The sequence below is a fragment of the Passer domesticus genome, chromosome 22 (genome assembly GCF_036417665.1).
Source record: "Passer domesticus isolate bPasDom1 chromosome 22, bPasDom1.hap1, whole genome shotgun sequence".
Taxonomy (NCBI): Eukaryota; Metazoa; Chordata; class Aves; order Passeriformes; family Passeridae; genus Passer; species Passer domesticus.
The window spans coordinates 154,125-174,729 of NC_087495.1; the positions used below are offsets into that span (position 1 = coordinate 154,125).

A 20,605-nucleotide genomic window follows, 5' to 3' on the forward strand; every position below is an offset into this window, starting at 1 on the left:
AAAGCTGATTCGCTGCGGGTCAGGTCAGTGCTGTAATTGCACGTCCGTGCGTGGACCGGGGAGCTCTGACACGGCTCCAAATCCGTCATTTTTCGCTGGAATGTAACGTTCCCAGGCCCTTCCTGGCAATCGGGAGTGGGCGCCCCCGGAGCGCTAGGAGCGGAGCCGCCCGCAGGCTCGCTCTGCCCTGGGTCTTTCCAGCGAGCGGAAGCGGGGTCGGGGGCGGCATGCGACAGAAGCGGCCGCCACATGGTCGCGCGCACTTCCCCGATCGTGCCCGTTGGGGGCGGGAGCGGCGGCCGGAACAGCCAATCAGGGGCGGGGGCGGGGACCCCAGGTCGGCCGGTAAGAAAAGCTAGCTTGCAGCCACGGGCGAAGCAACCAATGGGCGCGCGCTCTTGAGGAAAGGCAGGTGTCGCCGCCAATAGGTTTCCGGTGGGGGGCGGTGGTAGGTTGGGGAAAGGCCAATGAGGTCGCTCTCCGTTTAACGGGCGGGCCGGGTGGCGAATTGCGGCGCGTGCGGGCGGGGCGCGCGGGGTGGCTAGCCGGTGCGCGCCGCCATTGTGGCCAGTTCGATCGGTATCGGGAGCGGAGAGCGGAGCTCAGCGAGCCCGGAGCAGGGAGCAGCCCCCCCCCCCCCCCACGGCCGGCCTCAGTCACCATCACACCGCGGGAGGCGGCGCAAACAGCAGTCACCACCACCGTCCGCACCGAACAGCCGCCGCCATGAGCAGCGAGGCCGAGACCCAGCCGCCCGCCGCCCCCGTCCCCGCGGCGGCCCCCGCCGCCCCCGCCGACTCCAAGCCAAACGGTGGGACCGGGAACGGGGGCAGCGGCCTGGCCTCGGCGGCACCTCCCGCTGGCGGGGACAAGAAGGTCATCGGTGAGGGCAGCCTGGGGTCCCGGAGTGGGGTGGGAAGCCCCGATCCCCTGCCCCTCCCCCGCTGTGGGTGGCGCGCGCTCCCTTCCCCCCCGAGGGGCGGTGCGCGCCCCCTCCCCGCCCCCGGCTCGTGTCCTCGCTCGCTCGCTCGCGCGCGCGGCGGCCGTTAGTCGCCCCCCTCTCCCTCGCCTCCCCGCGCGCCGCCGGCCCCGCGTGCCGGGTGGGGGCGGGGCGGCGCAAGATGTCCGCCACGCGGGGCCTTTGTGCGCGCGCCCCGCCACGTGCCCCTGACGCGCCGCTCCCTCCCCTCCTTCCCCTCTTCACTCTGCCCCTTCCCGCAGCAACGAAGGTTTTGGGAACAGTGAAATGGTTCAACGTGAGGAACGGTTACGGCTTCATCAACAGGTGAGCGCCCAGACGCAGCGGGCCTTGTCGCGGGGAGCCGCGGGGAGGGGGGCGCGGCGCTTGTGTCGCGCGGGTGACAGGCAGGCGGGGGGCGGCGGTGCCTCTGCCGCCTCTCACCCTGCTTGGTAGAAGAACCTGGTGATATGCGCCCTTTCTCCACCCCGGGGTTCCTGACCCGCTTGGGGCTTGCCTGGTTGGCTTTCGAGTCCTTTTACCTAGGCAAGAACTGCGCTCTCGAAGCGAGTCTGTTTCCGCGGCGATATCTTACATTATGGTCCATCCTTTTATGGTGTTTTATGACAGTAGTTGATGTGAAAGACTAATTTGAACGCTTTGGGACTTAAATTAAGTACCTGAAGTAGGCCTGTCAAGGAGAGGAAGTGCTCTGCAAACAAGTTTCTTAAAAATTGCCAATTTGGCAATTTTTGGCCCCATTGGTTGTGGGGGGCCTCCCTGGAGTGTTGCCAGAGCTATTTCCCTTAATTTGTGGTACTTAAACTCCCCAGTCTCAGAATGAGGCTGCACACTGGAAAATCACCCTTTAGGCCAGCAAGTATAGTGTTATTATTGGAACTTCTGTTTATGTTTGGTTTAAACATTGCTTTTTTGAACTGCTTGTTACTTTATGAACTTTATCAGTGTAAATTGTCTGTCAAGCTCCTGAATTGGTTTTGTGTCTGCAGCTTTACAAACTTTCCTCCCAGTCTGCCCAGTTTGCATTGTTCATCATGCCGTGCTTCAGCTCCCAGTGTTGAGGAGTCACCAGTGCTTAGAGCTGTTGCGTCTCTGGCCTTGGAAACGCCTCCCAAGTCCCAGCCACAAACCCCACCTCGAGGGAAGGCTTTTCCTGTTTCCTCAGCAGTGAAAATGTTCTGTGATGTCAGTCAAGCAAGGAAGCAGCAGCAGCTAGTTGAGACATCCGAGTAGCTTCCCCAGTCATTACTTTGGCAGCTGTTTAATCCCTGAGGTTGCCATTTGTAATGAGAAACCCAACATGATCTCGTATTATCAAGAGATTAGAGCCTGGTAACTGAAGGGGAGGACATTTCCTCCGCTCTAGAATCTTTGCCTGGCTGCAGGGAAGCTGTGCAAGAGCTCCTGCCCTTGCATGGCTCTGCTTTAGCCAGGTCTGCTTTCAGATAAAATGAAGCTATGGAACTGAAATGAGGTTTGATTTAGGTGCATACTCATTTCAGGTACTTTCTCTGTGTTTTTAATGTTAGAAGTGTGATTGTATTCCAGAATAGGAAGGCATTTGAATTCCGGATCTTTGATTGTTGTTTCTTGTGTTTGCCAGAATAACAAATAGATGTGCAAAAGCTGCTGGCTTGGTCTGTGCCATAACTGAAGCTACACTGTCCAGTGTGGTATTTGGTGCCCTGCTGGACTTGGCATCTTCTTAGTCTGCTTATCTGTTTCCCTTTTTCTAATACATTTTAGTGGATAAAAGACGTAAATGGAAGAGTGGCATAGTGCAAAGATAGTTAAATTATTTGTTCAGCCTTCAGAATGGGTGTTTCTCTTGTACCCTTCCAAATTTTCTTTGAAAAAGTGATGGTCCTGCTGTTCCATCATCCGCATGACAGCATGCTTGCTGCTTCTAGATGTGCTTGCTGGAAAACAGCATTCGGAGTGATGTGGCCAGTGGCATGAGGCTGTAAAATGGCCTGGCGTGTTTTTCACTTGATTCAGTGAGCTCTGTGTGACCTCGTTAGTTATCGAGCCAAAACTCTGATGTCCTCTTGAATGGAAACCGCTTTGCAAATGGATTTTAAAAACAAGTGTCTGATCTGGTTGTCCAAAATTCAACCTGGAGAAAATACAAGGCATCCATGTTTGTGCCTTGTTTTTCCTGCCACTGTTTTTCAGCTGAGGATGAAAGAAGGTGCTCAGCATTTTTACTAGAAGCATGTTACTATTCTCTTGTGAAGGTTTTCAGCATTTTGGACATGGTGTTTTGAAGAAGAGTTTCAGCTTTGGCTTTACAAGGGCTTCTGAGTGCTGTGTTCTTGGGGCTTTGGAGATGTGATCGGAATGGCTCTGCTCCACTGCCTTTTGGATGCCTTTTCCCAGTAATTTTTGAGGTCTGTAGGCATCAGTTTCAAGAGGAAACAAGGGGACTTACTTTTACTGGTGATGTCTGATGGAATAGCTGTAGCTTGGATGGAGTTTCTGAAAGAAGTTTAATTGTCAAATCTCACTCTTTAAAGCCAGGGGTAAGGAGCACCTGGCTTTATCTTACTAAAAGCCAGAGCAAGTATTCTGTTACCACTAGCCATGAGCACTCCAGTTGAGAGCATGTTTTCACACAAGCTTACTTATGTCTTTAACTAGGAAATAAAGTCACTTTGCTGTTTAGATTGTTCCATGCAGTAGTGAAAATTAACACCGCAGTGAGGGTGGGTTGGTGTGGTGGGAGCTGGGATGTCCATGCTTCAGGATTGAAGGAGATGGCTTGTGCAGCTCTAAGTAGCGCAAGGTTGTCTCTGTTGTACCTCTTCAGGACAGAATAGAAACTTCTGACTGAAGCTGGTGCTGAGCTGTGGTTGTTTGGGCTCATGACAGTTGCAGAAACTGTGCCAGGGTCATGCTGAAGGATGCGTGCTCTTGGGTCCTTTTAGATGCAGACCTGAGCTCTTTTCTGTTTATTGAGAGGGGAGACCAAGGCTTGACCAACTGTGCTGCCTTCATGGGCAGCTGGTGTTGCTGTTCCTCAGGTAAGTGAAACATTGAGGCTGAGGGGATGTAAGTGAGGCTACAGTGGCAAGGACAGAGCTGCTTCCAAAAGCTCCCACAGAGCACAGCTGGGAAGGAGTGAGTGGTCACCGACAGGTATTCAAACATCTCTGGTGATGGGATGTGAAGGATAGAGGGGTGTGCAGCAGTGAGGAGGAGTATGCCTTACTGAATGTTCAGCATGCGCTTTGCACTTGGTGTAAGCTGATCTCTTTCCTACACACAGTAATCTAATAGGAACTAGCTGAGAGCAGGTTGAGGAGTAATGCTCAAATGCTGTTATGATAGATCAGCATTTTGCCTCTGTACCAAACAATTGAATTTTTAATTTACTGTGCATTTTATTAATGAAGTCAATACCCTGTTGTCTTGCAGGAATGACACCAAGGAAGATGTGTTTGTCCATCAGGTAAGATTTCCTTGAAAGTGAAACATATTCTCTCTCAGAAACTGCCTGTTCCTGACCCATTTAAGTAGGATTGAAGTTATGGAAGAGCCTTGCCTTTTCACTGTCACTTGAACACAAACAACTTATTTGGTTGGTTGCATTGCAAGAAGAGCCTGCTTGCACTTTGGGGTTTTGCACATCAGCTGAGTGGGCTTGATGGTGTACAGTGATGAGAATTGCACTAGGTGCTAGCATGGGCTTGGGGATAACTGCTTGGAGTCCAGTCATCTTGTGGATTCATACAGTGGTTAAGTGAACATCTGGAAATAAATGAAAAGCTTGCAGCAGGGAGAGAAGTTAATGGAACTTAATAATGAAGTGCCAATTAAACTTTTTTTTCCTAGGCAGAATTACAGATTTTATTGCTCTAGGCTTTCAGTGAAAGTCTACCAACATTTTAGTATGGGCTTTTCAATTTAACTGATATGTATCCTTAGATATAATGTATGGCAAATAGGTAAGCCTCTGGAAAATAGACCAAGACTGCACACTACACCTGTGTCTTACTTTATGGAGCTGGTTTGCTTTGGTTTAGTTCTTTGTCTAATTGAGAGGCTGTGATCAGCAATTTGCTTTTTGCCCTTTCTGGCTCAGGATCTCCTTAGTAAGCAGCCCACAAAGAATTCTTAGTGGAGCTTGCTTTACTCTGGCATTTAGGAATCCATGGGTCATTCTTTAGTCTCAAGTTAGGGATATGCTGCTGATGTTAACACAAAGGAAGGGAAAAACAATGCCTGGAAAGTGTTTTGTTTTTATCATCTCTCAGCTTCATGCTTGTTCTTTGTGTGAATTACCAGCTTTTAGAGGCACTGGTTTGTGAGAGGTAATACATACCCCGAGGGGAAGCTTTCAGACCCGATGGGCAAGTAGGGCCACCTGAAAGTGACCTTGACTTCCTGGTTGTGTTACAGGACTTGTCATGTAGTTGCTGTCTATGTTTCTGAAATAACAGTTTGGTAATGCTTTGTTTTAGTGTAATATTTTACAATTAAACAGTTATAGGGCTCTAATCAGAAAGAAATCAGGTTGTTTGAGAAGTCTAGCTGTGTGTGCTTTTCTCTATCCCTGTTACATAGCTCAGGTGTCACAAAAAGCTGTTGGACTGGCTGCTTGTTGTAATAAGGCTTTCCTTAAAGTTACAGAGACTTGTGGGCATATTTTTCCATTGATTTTTTACAATTTAGGCAGAAGAAATCTAACCAAATTGTGTGGCAGGTATTTTATATTAAAGTTGTTGCACTTCTATTGCCCTTCAGTTAAAGTGTTTGATAAGCAGAACATGCCTGAGCACAGTGTGTACTGAGCATTAACTTGTCTGTTGAAGATGTCATCCAGTACTGCAGAGCACCAAAAACTGAGTCCCTTCTAGTAATGTTGTTTGGCAGGTGGCCACTGATACAGAGGATTGTCTGTTGCTGACACCTGGAAAAGACCAATCTTTGTTGTGCAATACACAGCTGTAGTAGATTTAGGATTAGTTGGTTAGACCTGTGGTAGAAATTATGGTGTTGGAAGCCTTGGAGGAGGAGATCTCTTTATACATGGCCATTTTTATGTTTACAGAGTATGGGACACAGAAGCTGCTGTGTCCTGTGGTGTGTGGGAAATAATGGAGGGCTGGAAATCCAAGAGGGTGATTGGAAGGGCTGTGATATACTGGTGTATAGGCATCAGATGAATGTATAACTATCATAGTGATGTTGAATTTTAAACTGTGATTAGGAGTGCTTTAGCCAGTGTGTGGTGTGAGAGTTTTCCTCTTTGTTTTCAAACTGCCTTTTTAGCCAGCAGACAGCATGTTGACAGGTGCTTCCAGTTAATGGTAAAGCTGTTGCACATTTCAGATAGTCCAGAGCATAATACAAGTACATTTTATGACTTCCTGGATTTTCCCAATTATTCAGTTGATTTTTCAGAAATACAGATCTTTCTCCTGTGATAAAGAAACTGAGTATTTAGTAATCTTAAAATAAGTTAAAAAAGTCTTCCTTTGTATACTTATGCTGTGCCTGCATTGTTGTGTTGTTAGACTGCCATAAAGAAGAATAACCCCAGGAAGTACCTCCGCAGCGTAGGAGATGGAGAGACCGTGGAGTTTGATGTGGTTGAGGGAGAAAAGGTAAACACATCTCTCGGGTGTCAGAGTGCACATGGAAAACTCAGGTTGCAGGCTTTGGTGTGGTGCCTGTGGTTTTGAGTTGATGCCTGATGACATCCGAGGAGGTGAATGGTTTTTAATTTCTTCACAATGTGGATGTAAATCTTTGCTCAGTACTAGACTGTTATGCTGTAGCTGGTGGGATGGTGACCGTTTCCCTAATGCTATTTCCACTCTTTAGGGTGCGGAGGCAGCCAATGTCACAGGACCTGGTGGAGTTCCAGTGCAGGGCAGTAAATACGCAGCAGATCGTAACCATTACAGACGATATCCACGTCGTAGGGGTCCTCCACGCAACTATCAGCAGAACTACCAGAACAGTGAGAGTGGGGAAAAGAACGAAGGAGCAGAGAACATACCAGAAGGCCAAGCCCAGCAACGCCGTCCCTATCGCAGGCGGCGGTACCCACCTTACTATATGCGTAGGCCCTACGGGCGTCGTCCACAATACACCAACCCTCCCGTACAGGGAGAGATAGTGGAGGTAACATTTGCCTGACATATGATGCTAAATGGGCTTGGTTGCTTTGGAGCAGGGTGAAGGGATGCACCTTTTGACACTTCTTATAGGTACTCCAGATGATTTTGGTAAGGCTTGGCAGTAGCGTGAAATGAAGTAGCTGAAGGTCTTCATGTTACAGCTTCTAAAAACCAGAATATTTCAATTTGTATGATTAAGTGGAGGATTCTCCATCATGTGTGCACCTGTTCTGTAGAACTGCTGTCCACCTTGACTAAACTGATGACCTTTCAAGCTCCTTTCTCATAGCATGACAAGCTGTGGAGTTAGCACATTTCTGGCTGGGGCTGAGGCAGTCTGTGGCCTGATGTCTTGCAGGGTGCTGACAACCAGGGTGCAGGAGACGGCAGACCAGTCAGGCAAAACATGTACCGGGGTTACAGACCAAGATTTCGCAGGTATGCTGCAGATCAGCTGCTGGTTTTAGCCTTGTTCAGCAACAGAGCCAGGACATGGTGATGCTCAGGTGCTGCACAGTTAAAGCCTAGCTTGACTTTCAGGGGTCCTCCTCGTCAAAGACAGCCTAGAGAGGATGGAAATGAAGAAGATAAAGAGAACCAAGGGGATGAAACCCAAAGTCAGCAGCCACCTCAACGTCGGTACCGCCGTAATTTCAACTACCGACGCAGACGCCCAGAGAACCCTAAACCACAAGATGGCAAAGAGACGAAGACAGCCGAACCACCAGCTGAGAACACGTCCGCTCCCGAGGCTGAGCAGGGCGGGGCTGAGTAAATACCGGCTTAACATCTCTACCATCATCCGGGTGCGTGACCAGGGGCCTGGGGATGCCATTTGCTGACTTTTTCTTTTGTTGCTTTTTATTTGTGCCTTACAATGTTTGGCCTCGTCTTGCTCACACATGCTGTAACTGATCTGTGATATGTCTGGAGAACTGGACTGCGAGGGTTTGTTGCATCAATGCTGACTAATTGGGAGGACTTAGTTACAAGCTTTAGTTGTTATTGATGGAATACTATTACACTTAAAATCTTGGCTGCATGCGGTAGTTGAGGTGTACGGCAGTCTCTGCTCACCCAGAAATTCGATGTAAAGACTTGAAAGTAGTCAGGAGAAGCACATACTGGGATTTACATAGCTCCATTAGTGCCTGAGCTGAGTCTGTACAGAGAGGTGAATGGCATTGGGACGTTGGCATCTGTTTCTACAAAGGTGATGCAGAATTAGCAGGAGTGTCTTGCGAGCAGCCTTTTATCTAATCAAAGTGCTGGAAAAACTGGTAGAAATCGTGGTTTTGTCAGAGCATGTGAGAGCTGTGTTGCAGTGCTGAGATGTGGGCTCGGAAGGGTTGTGTGCAGGGCAGGGGCCAGAGGCTGGGTTAGTTGCAAGGGAACCTGCCTGTGATTGGGGCTTGTTTGGTGCTGACTCCTGAGAGACAGTTCTCCTAATTTGGGAATATTTTCATTGCCGGGACTCTACTTGTTCTGCATTTCTTGTCACCCATGTGTGTATCCCGTTCCTTTTGTCCCTTGCTCCTTGCATATTACTTGGAGGGCAGGAAAGTGGAAGAAGAATTTAGGCTGTAGTGGGAGCAGTCTGAGTGGTTATATTGATGGGCTGGACAGGGGCTAGAGGAGTTGGGCTGAGAGAAGGCTCAGTGTTGGCAGCAGCTGCAGCCTCTCCCAGCTGTGGAGGCATGGAGACTTGATCTGCATGGGCTCTACTGCTTCATGTTCCACTTGCAGATGGATCATTCACTCACTGTCCAGACTGTGCTGCAGTGATCTCTGTGCACTTTTGGTGAACATTTGTTGTATCCTGGTATTCATTTTTTGTGGTCAACACCTCCTGGATGAATTCTTAGAACATGGGCTTCAGAAGAATATCACAATGTCACCTTGGTTTCTCTTGCTGTCTGGTAGCATTGGAGAATATTTGGTTTAGTTTCTGTGCTTTGAGCAGTGGCTGAATGTTGGCAGAGCCTGGTGGAAGCAGCTCTCCCCATGATGGGAGAGATCCCTTTGGGCTTAAGCTGACTGACTGCTCTCTTTGGAGTCCTTGGCGTTGTTCCTTTACAAAGGTGGCTGGTGTGGTTGTGTAGGGTGGGGCTGACAAGGAGAAGTAGCTGGTGAGGGTTGGGCTGTGAGCTTGTGACAGGCAGCTTAGGGTGAATTTTTGAGTTGCAGGTGGGCCTTGGTACACAAAGCACCCCTGTAACCCTTTGACAACTGTCTGATCAGCCTTTTTTTTCCCTCTTTTTCAGTTTAGTCATCAAAGAAAAGACTTCAAGAAATGAAGAAGAAAATGAAATTCCAGCAATAAGAAATGAACAAAAGAATTGGAACTGAAGACCTTAAGTGCTTGCTTTTTGCTGTTGACCAGATTACTAGAACTATCTGCATTATCTATGCAGCATGGGGTTTTTATTATTTTTACCTAAAGAATTCTCTTTTTGGAAATGATAAACGCGTTTTTTAAAAGCCTGGTTTTTCTCAATATACCTTTAAAAGTTTGTAAATTGTTTCATATCTGGTCACATTGAGATTTTTAAGAACCTCATTTTTAATTTGTATGAAATATACGCCTGATTTTTTCAAGTCAAACTGCAAGCATCTGTTAATAAAGGTCTTAAAGAGTTACCATGTGTGCTTAGGTGTTTTAAAGGTTTTAAGTATTCATAGAAGGTTTGGGAAAAAAATGACTGATTTACTCTTTGGGCATACAGGCTGGTGGAGTAAAGCACAAAAGTTGAAGTAAAAAAACCAATGAAGGTGCAGTCGAGTCACATTGGAGAATGACGGGCAGGCACAGAGGGGTGGGAGTTTCTAGCGCTAGCCCAGTGTGTTTCCAGGAGCTGTTGGTACAGCTTGGCTGTGTCCTTGGTAGAATACAGCACTTGCAGACCTGAGGTGGTGTGAGGGTGCTTAAAAAAAAAGGGGGAACCCTCCCCCAAAAATGGTAACATCAGACATTGGTTTGGTTTGGAGGAATGAGGAACCTTAAAGCTCACTTCATCCCATGCCCTCTCAGTGGGGCAGGGACACCTTCCACTTGACCAGGTTACTCCAATCCCTGTCCAGGCTGGCCTTGAACACTTCCAGGGATGGGGCAGCCTGTGCCAGGTTCTAGATACCTAAAATATCCCAAACTTGTCATTGGGGCTGTGCTATAGCACAATTGCTGCATGAGTGCACTGCAGAGCCAGCTGGGTGCAGAAGCATGGACAAGGAGCTGTGCCTTATGACAAAACTGGCCTTGGCTGCACCCCACTGCCATGGTGAGAACCTGGTAAGTAGGGGCTGCTCCCTCAGCATGGAGCTCAGAGCTGTGCCATGGTCTGACAGCACCTGTTAGAACCACTGCAGAGCACCTGCAGGGGGGGGTCGATGTCCAATGGCAGCTTTTGGGACCTTTCACATACTACTAGTGAGTTCTGTGCTCTTAATAATTTTCCTGTGGGCTCCAGTGTCCCAATCACCCCAGGTGTCCCAACAATCCTAGTGCTCCAGGCTTTGCTGTCTCCAAGCACCTGCTAATGCATCTGCCCATCTCCTGGCTGTGCCATCTGTGAGCATTCTGCCCTCCAGACACCGCTGTTTGACAGCACAATCTCATCTCTGCCCCTTCCTGTCACTCAGTGTTTGGATTTTTCTCCTTTCCTGGGGTCCTGGAAAATGGACAGACTTGCCCCGGACATTCCATCTTGCAGAAGTGTGAGAAGCTGCAATAAACAACAGCTTTGCTGCCTTTTGGCTTCATGTGAGGGGGCAGATGGCTCAAGAAGACCCTTACAGCTCTAGGTTTTGGATGCAGGTGCTTTGCAGCCTGCCTGGGCTGCAGGAGTGGGACTGCAAGTCTTCACACCTATCTGTTGGGGACTGGCTGTGCCCCTGCAACACCATCTGCTCGGGCCTGGAGCTTGGCCTTCCTTCTCTCAGGGTGACAGTGCTGAGGAGCTTCTGCTTGGTTTCCCTGTGCTGCAATTGGTGTCTGTGTGCTTAGCTTGGGGTGAGAAGGGAATGAGGCCACAACCAACATTCAGTAATTAAGGATGGTGGGGATTGAGTTGGTGGTTTCAGGTTCTGGTTTGTTTTCATAATGGTTTACAAATGCTGATAGATGAATAATTCATTTCCAAAAGAGAATTCCCATTTTGTGTGAACTTGAAAACCACACTCTGCTGACAGAGCATCTCCATCAGGCTTTAGACTGACTCACCTCCTTGTGTCTGGTGTGTATGGCTTTGGTGTTCCTTCATGATCCCCCATGAAAACATGGGTAACTAAGTATTCCAGAGTCCTGGTTTTACTCAGTTTTTGAGCACAAGCCACCCTGAATCCGAGCCCAGGGAAGGTTTCCAGTGGGGCTGGTGTGGGAGGGCTACCAGCCACATGGAGTCAGTGCTGCTCCATGTGGAAAAGACTTCCCACTGAATTCCCCCAAAGCATGGGCTGAGCAATGTCAGAGGAGCTACTCTGCCTTCAGTGTCCTGACAGCTTTCCCAGGCAACAGGGTAATCTTTCCTTAAAGCAATACTTTTCTGGGATTTATTTTCATGACACCTGGCTGGAAGTGGAAGAAAAACCCTTCCCTGGCTGACTGCTGCAGTACCTTTGCTTTTAGCAGTCAGCTGGCTGTGTCAGAGGCTGGAAGCAGCTGCAGAAATGTCTCAGTACAGGTGCTAGTGCTTTAATGGGGTCAGACTGACAGGGAGAGTGTCCCATATCAGGGCTGGGTGCAGGAGGTGCTGCTGGCCATCACACACGAGAATCCATGGCGTACATCTTGCTGGTGGCTGTCTGGATGCCCCGGGGCTGGAGATGTCTCTGGAGTTGACAGTGGCTGCTGGGAGCTACCAGGAAAGAGTTGGGGTTGTGTCATGGCTGGCAGTTGCAGGGTGACTTGGGACTGCCACAGCATGGGGACACAGCAGGAGAAATTAACTCAGACAGCCAGCAGGGTTAACTTCCCTTGAGACCAGGCATAAGGATTGGAGATGACTTCTGGGGAGGCATCACCTGCCCAGTGTCCCTGATGAGGGGGCTGTATTTCAACCAGTACATCCCTGCAGCCACTGTCTCAGGCTTTGGCTGATGACAGGGATTCAACTCTAGCACAGCTGCTGCTTTGAGTAAACATCAGCACACCTTCACCAGGACCTGGAGGCCCACAGATGTGGATGGATCCCTGTACCCTCTTCATGCCCTTTATAGGGTTTATGGGGCCTCTCACTCAGCCCTGTTCTGCCTTGTGTAGCCTTCCCAGCCAAAGGGCACAGGGTTGGGCACAGAGGGGTCCCCCTTGGTTAGGCTGGACCCTGCAAGAAGCCTCTGTGCCCTCTGAGTTTCTCCTTCACCCCTTATCCCTGCAAGGCAAAAAGCTACTTGACATAGGATAGGGTGGAATGAGACAGACTGACCTGTGCAGGCATAGAGGCAGCAGGTCAGCAGGACAGATGCCACAAAGCAGCCCATGGAGCCAGCCATCCCCAGCCAGCATGACCACCCAAAGTCATAGTAGACTCCCAGGAATATATTGTGTGACACCAGCATGGCCCTCTCCACGTAGACGTCCACTGCATACCACACGGAGCCTATGAGCCCCAGGATGCCTAGGAGGAATGGGGCTTGTTAAAAAGAACCATACAACATCCCATACGCCCCAAGCCCTGCTGAAGGAGTGCCACTAGCTCCCAGCATGCTCCCCAGCTCCCTGTGGGACATGAAGTCTGTCTGCCCCAAAGCTCGCCCAGCCACGCACTCCCAGCGCAGAGTATGACTCCAGCTCCATAGCACATCTTCATTTTGACATTAGGATCTTCCTTGAGGAATGTGATGCAGTCAAGCCCAAGGACCAGTGTAGCCAAAGCAAGGCAAGCCAGAAGATCTGCCGTGATCATCAGGGTCCGTGTCACCACAATTTTCACTGGGCAGGAAAGTTAAAAACAACCATAAATGGGAATGAGGAATTATCAGAGAAACAGGTGTCTCCACTTCAGATTTCTGTCCATGTGCTTTTTGAGTCACCCAGCTCACCACTGGTCATCACACTGGAATCCATCAACCCCATGCCTTCCATGGGCCAAGGGAAGGTGCTCAACAAGCTCATCAGAAACTTAATAAGAACTTAAACCCATCATTAGGCCAGCTCAAGAAACCAAACAACTCAAGGTATACCCATCACCTGGTATAGCACCTGGTATGTGGTTGCCTGCTCCAGCCATTCTTGAGCAGAAGACACTACTGCCTACACTGTTTTTTCTTCCAAGTTGTGTAGCAGGTGTTTTAAACAGCAAATGTCAATATACCAGTGAAAAACTAGAGCTGGCATGGATCATATCACCAGCTGTGATGGGACTGTGCCCTGCAAAGCTCCCTTCTCCACAGAGCAATGTGGCACTCCCGCTTAGTCCATACCAACTACTTTCCTCTCCACTCCCCGTGTCTGTGTTCCATGTCATTACCCAACAAAAAGGTTCTCTCTGCAGGGCTTGGTGTGCCCTGTACAGGCCAGAAGAAATGTCCTTACCCTGATGTGACTGTCTCTGATCTGTGGGCATGAGTCCTTGGCCAGTGGGAATGGTCCTTGCTCTGCCTGCAGCATAGTGGGTTGGAAATCCTAGGTTCTACATGCTGGAGCATGTTTGTTGTGAAGTGGCACAGCTTCACAGGATCCTTCCTGCCTGATGACCCCACAGGCAGGTCTAACTGCCAAGTTTCTGCAAAGACCAGGCTATTGGGGCAGGAGACCAAGAGCAGCCCTAAGCTGGTGTGGCTGACTGACAAAGGGCAGCTTGGTGCACTGATAATCACTTTTCCTCTTCCCTTTCAAGAAGACTCTGAGATGTGAACTTAGTAAATACCTCCAGGCCAGGTCAGCTCACCTGGGTGGTCAGCCAGAATTGAGTCATATTGGTCGCAGGTCCTGACCCCGTCCTGCATGTTGGTGACACACTCCCTCCAAAGGCCCCGGCATTTGTGACTTATCTGGAGGCAGGAGAAAGGCACTCATGAAAAAAGCATCAGGGTTTCCCCAGCTTCCCATGGATCTTCCCAGCAGGGCAGATTTCAGGCTCCCACCACTACACCTGGACAGGTCCTGGTGACTCCTTGCCCATACCTGCTCTCTGTTTTCTCCTGTTCCATCCCTCTATCTCTATAGTAGTCTAATCCTTCAACTCAAAAAGCAGTGGGTTTGTCCCACCACGCCACTTTTCCAAGCCTGTGGAGACATTGTGCAACCTCATGGATGGCAAGGCACCCACCTTGCTCTCAGCTGCTCATCTTGAGGATGATGGTGCTCTGCTCACCTTAAAGGTGGCTACTCTGCTCACCTTCCACGTGATTTCTCTGCTCACCTCCAAGCTGTCATCAGCATTGACCATCCAGCAGTCCGTGCACGTGGCCAGGAGCAGGAAGAGTGTTGAGAGAAGAGTGAGCCCGAATGCTGTCACCTGCAGGGCTGCAGTCATGGGGGGACCTGAAAGAGCACAGAGATGTTCACCAACTCTGCTTGCTCTGGCTGCTTCCAGACACCCGATCTTACTTACAAGACAAAGTGCCACCGAGGCCAGGCATTCTCTGGATACCTAGGAGTCATCTGGGTCCTGTCTCACAGTGCTCACTTGCTGTCAAAATGCTTTAATATCCTCAGCCAAGGTTGGGCCACCAGGTTTACATATAGAGAGAGCTTTTAGACACACAGTAATTTCGTAGTGGATACATTCCCACATTGGTTCCCTCTCTTCCAAATAGAAGATGCCAACCAATCCCTTTGGCAATCAAGAGCTGCTGGAAACCACTGTCAAATAACTGCTGGTACAAAAATCTGTGACCCAAGCATGTCTCCAGAGAACTTCTAGGGACCTCCATCCCTGCCATATGACTTGGTGGGTACACCCTCTGCCTTTTCTTACTTTTGTTTTTCTCCAGGAAAAGCTATGAGGTGTTGAACATCCAGGTTGGAGCACAAGAAAGTGTCCCATGAAGGTGTCCTAATCTTAAGCACAAGCCCAAAGATATAACTCCCATTCCAAGGGGAACAAAGGCTGCTGGGACATGGTGTGGGTGCCCTGAGGAGCTGCCAAGGCTTTCCACAGAGGAGAAGGGATGGCACCATTTGTTTTCCATCCTAGATGGATGTTTTCCATTCCTAGATGAAGGCACTCTGCAGAGGGGGGAGCTGTGCCCAAGGTATGAACAGGGGACATTGTATCTGCAAATCCTGGGCAGGAATCCTACTTTGTCATGTTTTGCAACCCAAAATACCAAATATTTTACTGCAACCACTGCAACAACCCTTTGGACAGGGGTTCAGAAACTCATCTGGTCTTAATTAGCAAGACCCAGATGAGTTTCTGAGCTACATGGGTTAATTACCATGAAATGATAACTCATCATCACCAGGTTTAGTACCTCCAGCCAGAGGCTGCCCATCCTGGCATGGCTCCCTGTGGGGCAAAGGTGGGAAGGAGGGTTGTCCCCACACCCAATATGCCCAATCTCCCCCCACATCCCCTCTTGGGATGTCACTGGTGGTAAAGGCATCACTCTGCCATCATCTCTGAGCACTTCCATCAGCTTCACTCCAAGTGGTCAGTCTCTTAGACCTCAATTTACAATAAGTTTTTTTAATTCCCCAGGCTCCCTTCTGAGCTAATTCCCCAGAGCCTTATTTGTTTCTGCTAGAGTCCAGCTGTTTTGGAGCCTTTGAAGAAAATCTGTTCAGCCACTTCAGTTATATAATCAAGAAAGAGAAATAAATTCTTAATGCTGGGAAAAATCAGCTCTAAACCTTGTTGATAATAAAAGGTGTTTATGGAGAGCATTACCTTCACTGCAGGCTCATCCTTGTTGCAGAGGGGTGATGACAGAATCTCTTTGTTGCTGATGATTTGGGATAAGGGATGTAGGTCTGGGAGGCTTTTAAGTGCTGATGGGATTGGATCCTGACTCATCTAATGGAGTCAGGGTTACGCAGCATCAGCTGGAGCTTGTGCTGGGCTATTTAAGGTTTGTCCAAGGTATGTCAGCTGGGTTTTGTGCTCTGAGACATGATGGGCATCCCTGCAGTTAGAGCAGTCATAGGCTGGGAAGGGAGCCTCCCCAAAAATGTCACATGAGGAAAACAATGGAAACCTGCTGGGAACTCTCCCCAGGTGGGGGACTATGTGTCCTGGACAAATAACCAGTTTTTTATTAGACCTTTCAATTACTGCCTAAGAATGAGTGGCCTAAGGCACTGGAATGGCATAAGATCCAAGAGTGATACCTGAGTTCAGAGGGTTGGAAGGTGCCAAAGAAAGGAGCTGGAATGCCAGGCTGATAATGAACCTCTTTGGCTGGTAATTAAGACGTTTTTTTTTCCCCATTAAGCAGAAAACAACTGAAAACCTGCAGCAGTCAGCACCCAAGGAAGTACCTCTGAACCTGAGTAGCAGCACCCTAGCTGTCTGTCACTTGGAGCTGCCCTAAAAACTTCAGGTTTGTTCTCTAATCCCCTACTGTTTGGGGATTACACAGGATCTGTGTTACAGCATCCTCTGAGCATCCCTGGGCTCACCTGTGCCTCATGGCTCTGCCACCGCTCACCCTCATCTCTCATTTCCATTTGTGGGTGCATAGTTGAGTTGGATTTTTAGGGTGGGTTTGGGCTTTGTTGTGTTTTGATTTTTTGGTTTTTGGTGGTTTTTTTTGGGGGGGGTTTTTTGGGGTTTTTTTTTTGTTTTTTTGGTTTTTTGGTTTTTTTTCCTCTAGATAATCGTCTGCAGCATTTTACTGTGGGCATTTTGGCAAAACACAAATCTTGGCAAATCCTTCAGCCCTGCAGGGATGCCCAGGTGCCTGATGTGTGAGATTCCTGTGGCTTTGAGTTATTCTATTTTCCCAGAATTCTGGCACATGGCAAGTCTAATGCTTTGGAATGTAGCAGTGAATTAAGGCAAAAAATGTTCAGAAGGGCTTGTGAACCTTCATTTTCCAATCTTTACAGATCAAGAATTTATGGTTCTTGGACATCTGTGACACATGAAATACTGTGTGACCCCAAGTGATACAAAACTGTACCTCCATGGTCTTGGCAACACCTATAAAATAGGTGTATTTCTATTTTCTGTTCTGTCTAAACACTCAGTTTATGATATATCAAACTAATCCACCTTGTTAATCCCCAACTGAAACCTTTTTGGGGGTGAAAAGAGGCAGGTAGAGGAGCAGAGCTAGGAGTAGTCAGTCTGTCACAGCACAGCTAGTCTGTAGCTGAACAAAGTAAATCTAGCCATAACAAATCCAATTCGGCTGACCTGGCTCATTCTAGAAAAAACTAACAAAGACCTCAGCCAACCTTGTTCAAGCTTAGATGCAGATACATCACTGGCCAGAGAGCTGGGGGGGAGAGAGGTCCCATCCAATCAGCTGTCTAAGCTAGGAGATTCAAATGCCCTATAAGCAGGGTAGCCATATTAAGCTCAATGCTCTTTGCTGGTGACTCTCCATAGTGTGTCATGTGTCTGTCTCCAGCCCATGACACCACATATCAGTGGTCAAATTATTAAGCTCCTTTCCTGGGTTAGTGACAGTGAAAATCAGTTCTTGGGTTTGTCAAAAAACTTTGGTTTGTCAAAACTATGAGGTTTGTCACAACCATGTGTTTAAAAAGTGCTGACAAAACCCAAACCTTGAACTTCAGCAAATATTTTACTAAAAAAAAAACTGTTGTGGATGGAAGGGAAAAAAGATATTTTCTGAAATGGGATGATCTCAGAGAACTAGAGAGGATTCAGTAGATGCTGTAGGGGCAGGACAGTGAATAAGAATTATTAAAATCACCATCAAATTCAGCCATTTCTCAGATGTGTGACAAAAGCCCTTCTGCATGAATATGTGTGGGGGTCATTTTCCCTTTTCCCTCATTTCTGCTGTAATAAATAAGTATGATTCGTGCTGACAGAATTGAAACAATAATCAATATTGATACTAATTAATTAATGAAACAGTTAAAGGTGTAATGCCAAGAAAGAAAGGGAGAGGAGGGGCTCCCTAACTTTCTCCTGCAGATGTTTAGAACAGGAAGAAGCAAGAGATAACTATTACTAAATTTAGTTGAAAGAGAGAATTTGGTTGGACACCAGGAAAATGTTAATTATATGAGATTTATTGCTTTAATGTTAGAACATAATATTGGCTTATACTATACCAGCTTGGTGTGCATGTGTAATCCAAAAGGTGAATTAAAGGACACCGAGGAAGAGAAGAGGCCTTCCTCAAAGAAGACCCCCAAAGAGTGGTACGACCCCCTAAAAGAATGGTGGAGCATGCGTGGTAAAGGTGATGAGGATGGAGATACAAAGTGTGACAAATCGAAAATGGGAGGAGATGGTGATGACATACAGCATAAAAGAGGGAATTTTGGCTTGGCAGGCTTGTTCGTGAGGTGGCGGGGGTCAAGCCCTGCACTGCGTACCCCACACGGTTATTTTTGCTTATGTGCTGTTATCAGAACCAAATTTTTTTTTATTTTAACCAAATTACATTGTCAATATTTCAAGTGTATTCAATTTTATATATTTTAAGTTACTTAATTAAAATTGCTGTTACATTTTTGTTTGGGGGTTTTTTTTTGATGGGATAATTGGGCAAATATAACACTGCCTATTTTAAAAATGACAGGACAGTTATTTCACAGGGATTTGGCTGAAAGCAAGAAAGAAGTATGACCCAAAATCTCAATACTGCTCATTAAATTGGTGTCTTGGTCTGAAAGACAGGTGTCTGCTAGGGAAGTCAGGAGCCTCCCTTGGAAAGGCGAATGTAAACCCCCTCCCCCCGAATTATTATAAATTTGAAATCAAGGGGCTCTCAGGCAAAGATATGAGGATAGGAATAACAATTCTTTACTAGTATGTATAACAAGGCAAACAAAACAGTAACTATGACATTAACAACAAACAGAACCAGGGACCCGGTAAAAGCCATCTTGGATGCTGGCACTTTCCCCTTTGGTGCAGTTACCGTCACAGCTGGCAGAAATGAGCAAAAAAATCCCGGGGTGGTGGATAGATGTATTAGAAGTTCCACAGTGGTAGCTGGAACTCAGGGATGGTGCCGGCTACAGCATGGAGAAACCCAGAGCCAGACCGAAAAAACAACTGCCTGGCTCTGAACAGGGCAGGGAGAGGCAAAGTTAAGGATTCCCAGTGTTATAAATGAGAGGCTTGACTAGGCCAATATTCAAGCAGCAATCAATTTATTAATTAAGATGGTAAAGTATGGGCAATACAGCACTGGGTACAGTGGGGGAAATTGTCCCTCCAACTGCACGCCGATAGTTGGGGCTTACAGATATTTATAGGGGAACTCATAAGCTTTCTCAGCAGTTTCTATTCCCAATTTTTATGTCACAATTCTATACACTATTGTGATTCAGTTTTTCTCAGGATGTATCCCAGAAAGGAGTATCCCCAGATGGTGGGGTCCAGCTTCCAAAAGAAGAAAGAAGTCTCCCAGCTGGTGAGGTCCAGATTCCAGATGTGGGTCCACCTTTTAATTGCAAGGACTATAAATCTCATAACAGTGATGTCCAGCTTCCCTTGGTCAAAACTATCAATCCTGGAGTTGATGTTCATCTTCCTTTCTCAAGCTGCTTTTCAATATTTTGTTAAGGCATCGAGATAAGCATGTTTCCTTTTTATATATTCTAAAGCTATAGTTTCAAAGGTCTTTACTACAAGCAATATTCTAAAATTATACTTCAAAAGGTTATTATTGCAAAACTCTTTTTAGCTAGAAGCAGAAAGTTCCTGTCAAACAGCAACATCTTTAAAGCTTTAATTCGAATGCTCCTAAATCAACCAAAGACTTATAAAGGTTAATTGCAAACAAAGGATAGGCTCAAAGGCCTTCTTCCATGCTTTACTTCCTCAGTTATTTATTAGAATTGTCTTTATAACTGTTCTGAAATAAATAGGCAGGAGATCTTTCTCCTTTTTAATGCCTTTATTAAGAAGAATCAGCTCAGGTGGGGAGAAATCGACGGGTTGCGTCCTCGCCGCCGCTGCTTCCAGGCGTGGCACGAAGCAGGAGGATGATGCAGTTTTGTCCGCTGGTCTGCAGACAGAACTGGGGACTCTGTCCTCACGGGAGAGTCGTTGAGTCCTTGGTTTGTTGGTTTAGAAACCCGGGGGGTCTCTTTAATCAGTTTCTTTTCAGGTTAGGGTGAGAAATAAAAAGATTCAAGCAGGTACGGGACAATGCTCCCATCCTTAGACGTCACTTTAAGTCACTTGTTGGCTCGTGATTTTAGAGGTTTTTCTTATAAAAACTGTAAAACTGTAAAAACCCAGGGTGCACTGCATTTGTCATTTGCATGTTGTCTCTGGTGTCACTGCCCATCTCTTTACCCTGGAGGGTTTCCCTTGGTATCTCCTTGGCATACAGCTAGCATCAGGGAAACAATCAGTTAATCACCCGCCATCAACGAGTGATTAAGGGCTTTTCTTCC

General features: G+C 47.6%; 2 protein-coding genes across 5 annotated transcripts; one reads left to right on the plus strand and one right to left on the minus strand.

The window, feature by feature from the left end:
- Nucleotides 1-537: 537 nt before the first annotated feature.
- YBX1 (Y-box binding protein 1) lies at nt 538-9,747 on the plus strand. 4 transcript variants are annotated; one of them, XM_064396917.1, is made up of 8 exons: nt 538-883; nt 1,222-1,285; nt 4,397-4,430; nt 6,499-6,588; nt 6,809-7,111; nt 7,466-7,545; nt 7,648-7,913; nt 9,372-9,747. In XM_064396917.1, exons 1-7 carry the CDS (start codon nt 727-729, stop codon nt 7,880-7,882), a joined length of 963 nt encoding a protein of 320 aa, XP_064252987.1. In that variant the 5' UTR covers nt 538-726; the 3' UTR covers nt 7,883-7,913; nt 9,372-9,747. The 4 variants fall into 4 exon arrangements, with proteins under 4 accessions (XP_064252987.1, XP_064252985.1, XP_064252986.1 ...); XM_064396915.1 differs by having other exon boundaries at nt 544-883; nt 7,636-7,913; XM_064396916.1 differs by having other exon boundaries at nt 544-883; nt 7,636-7,913; nt 9,377-9,747.
- Nucleotides 9,748-12,336: 2,589 nt separating this feature from the next.
- LOC135285310 (claudin-16-like) lies at nt 12,337-16,096 on the minus strand. Its single transcript, XM_064397493.1, has 5 exons — nt 15,939-16,096; nt 14,466-14,587; nt 13,992-14,094; nt 12,869-13,033; nt 12,337-12,719 (listed from the first exon to the last, which is right to left on the minus strand). Exons 2-5 carry the CDS (start codon nt 14,577-14,579, stop codon nt 12,337-12,339), a joined length of 765 nt encoding a protein of 254 aa, XP_064253563.1. The 5' UTR covers nt 14,580-14,587; nt 15,939-16,096.
- Between the last annotated feature and the right edge of the window lie 4,509 nt (nt 16,097-20,605).

What these genes read in the sequence shown, in the direction of transcription:
- LOC135285310 (XM_064397493.1), bottom strand. Translation starts at nt 14,579, where the DNA reads ATGACTGCAGCCCTGCAGGTGACAGCATTCGGGCTCACTCTTCTCTCA. An exon ending in ATGCTGATGACAGCTTGGAG is followed by an intron (nt 14,095 to 14,465) that starts GTGAGCAGAGAA and finishes TCCTGCCTCCAG; the next exon opens with ATAAGTCACAAATGCCGGGG. An exon ending in AGTCATACTCTGCGCTGGGA is followed by an intron (nt 12,720 to 12,868) that starts GTGCGTGGCTGG and finishes CATTCCTCCTAG; the next exon opens with GCATCCTGGGGCTCATAGGC.
- YBX1 (XM_064396915.1), top strand. Translation starts at nt 727, where the DNA reads ATGAGCAGCGAGGCCGAGACCCAGCCGCCCGCCGCCCCCGTCCCCGCG. An exon ending in AAGATGTGTTTGTCCATCAG is followed by an intron (nt 4,431 to 6,498) that starts GTAAGATTTCCT and finishes TTGTGTTGTTAG; the next exon opens with ACTGCCATAAAGAAGAATAA. An exon ending in TACAGGGAGAGATAGTGGAG is followed by an intron (nt 7,112 to 7,465) that starts GTAACATTTGCC and finishes GATGTCTTGCAG; the next exon opens with GGTGCTGACAACCAGGGTGC.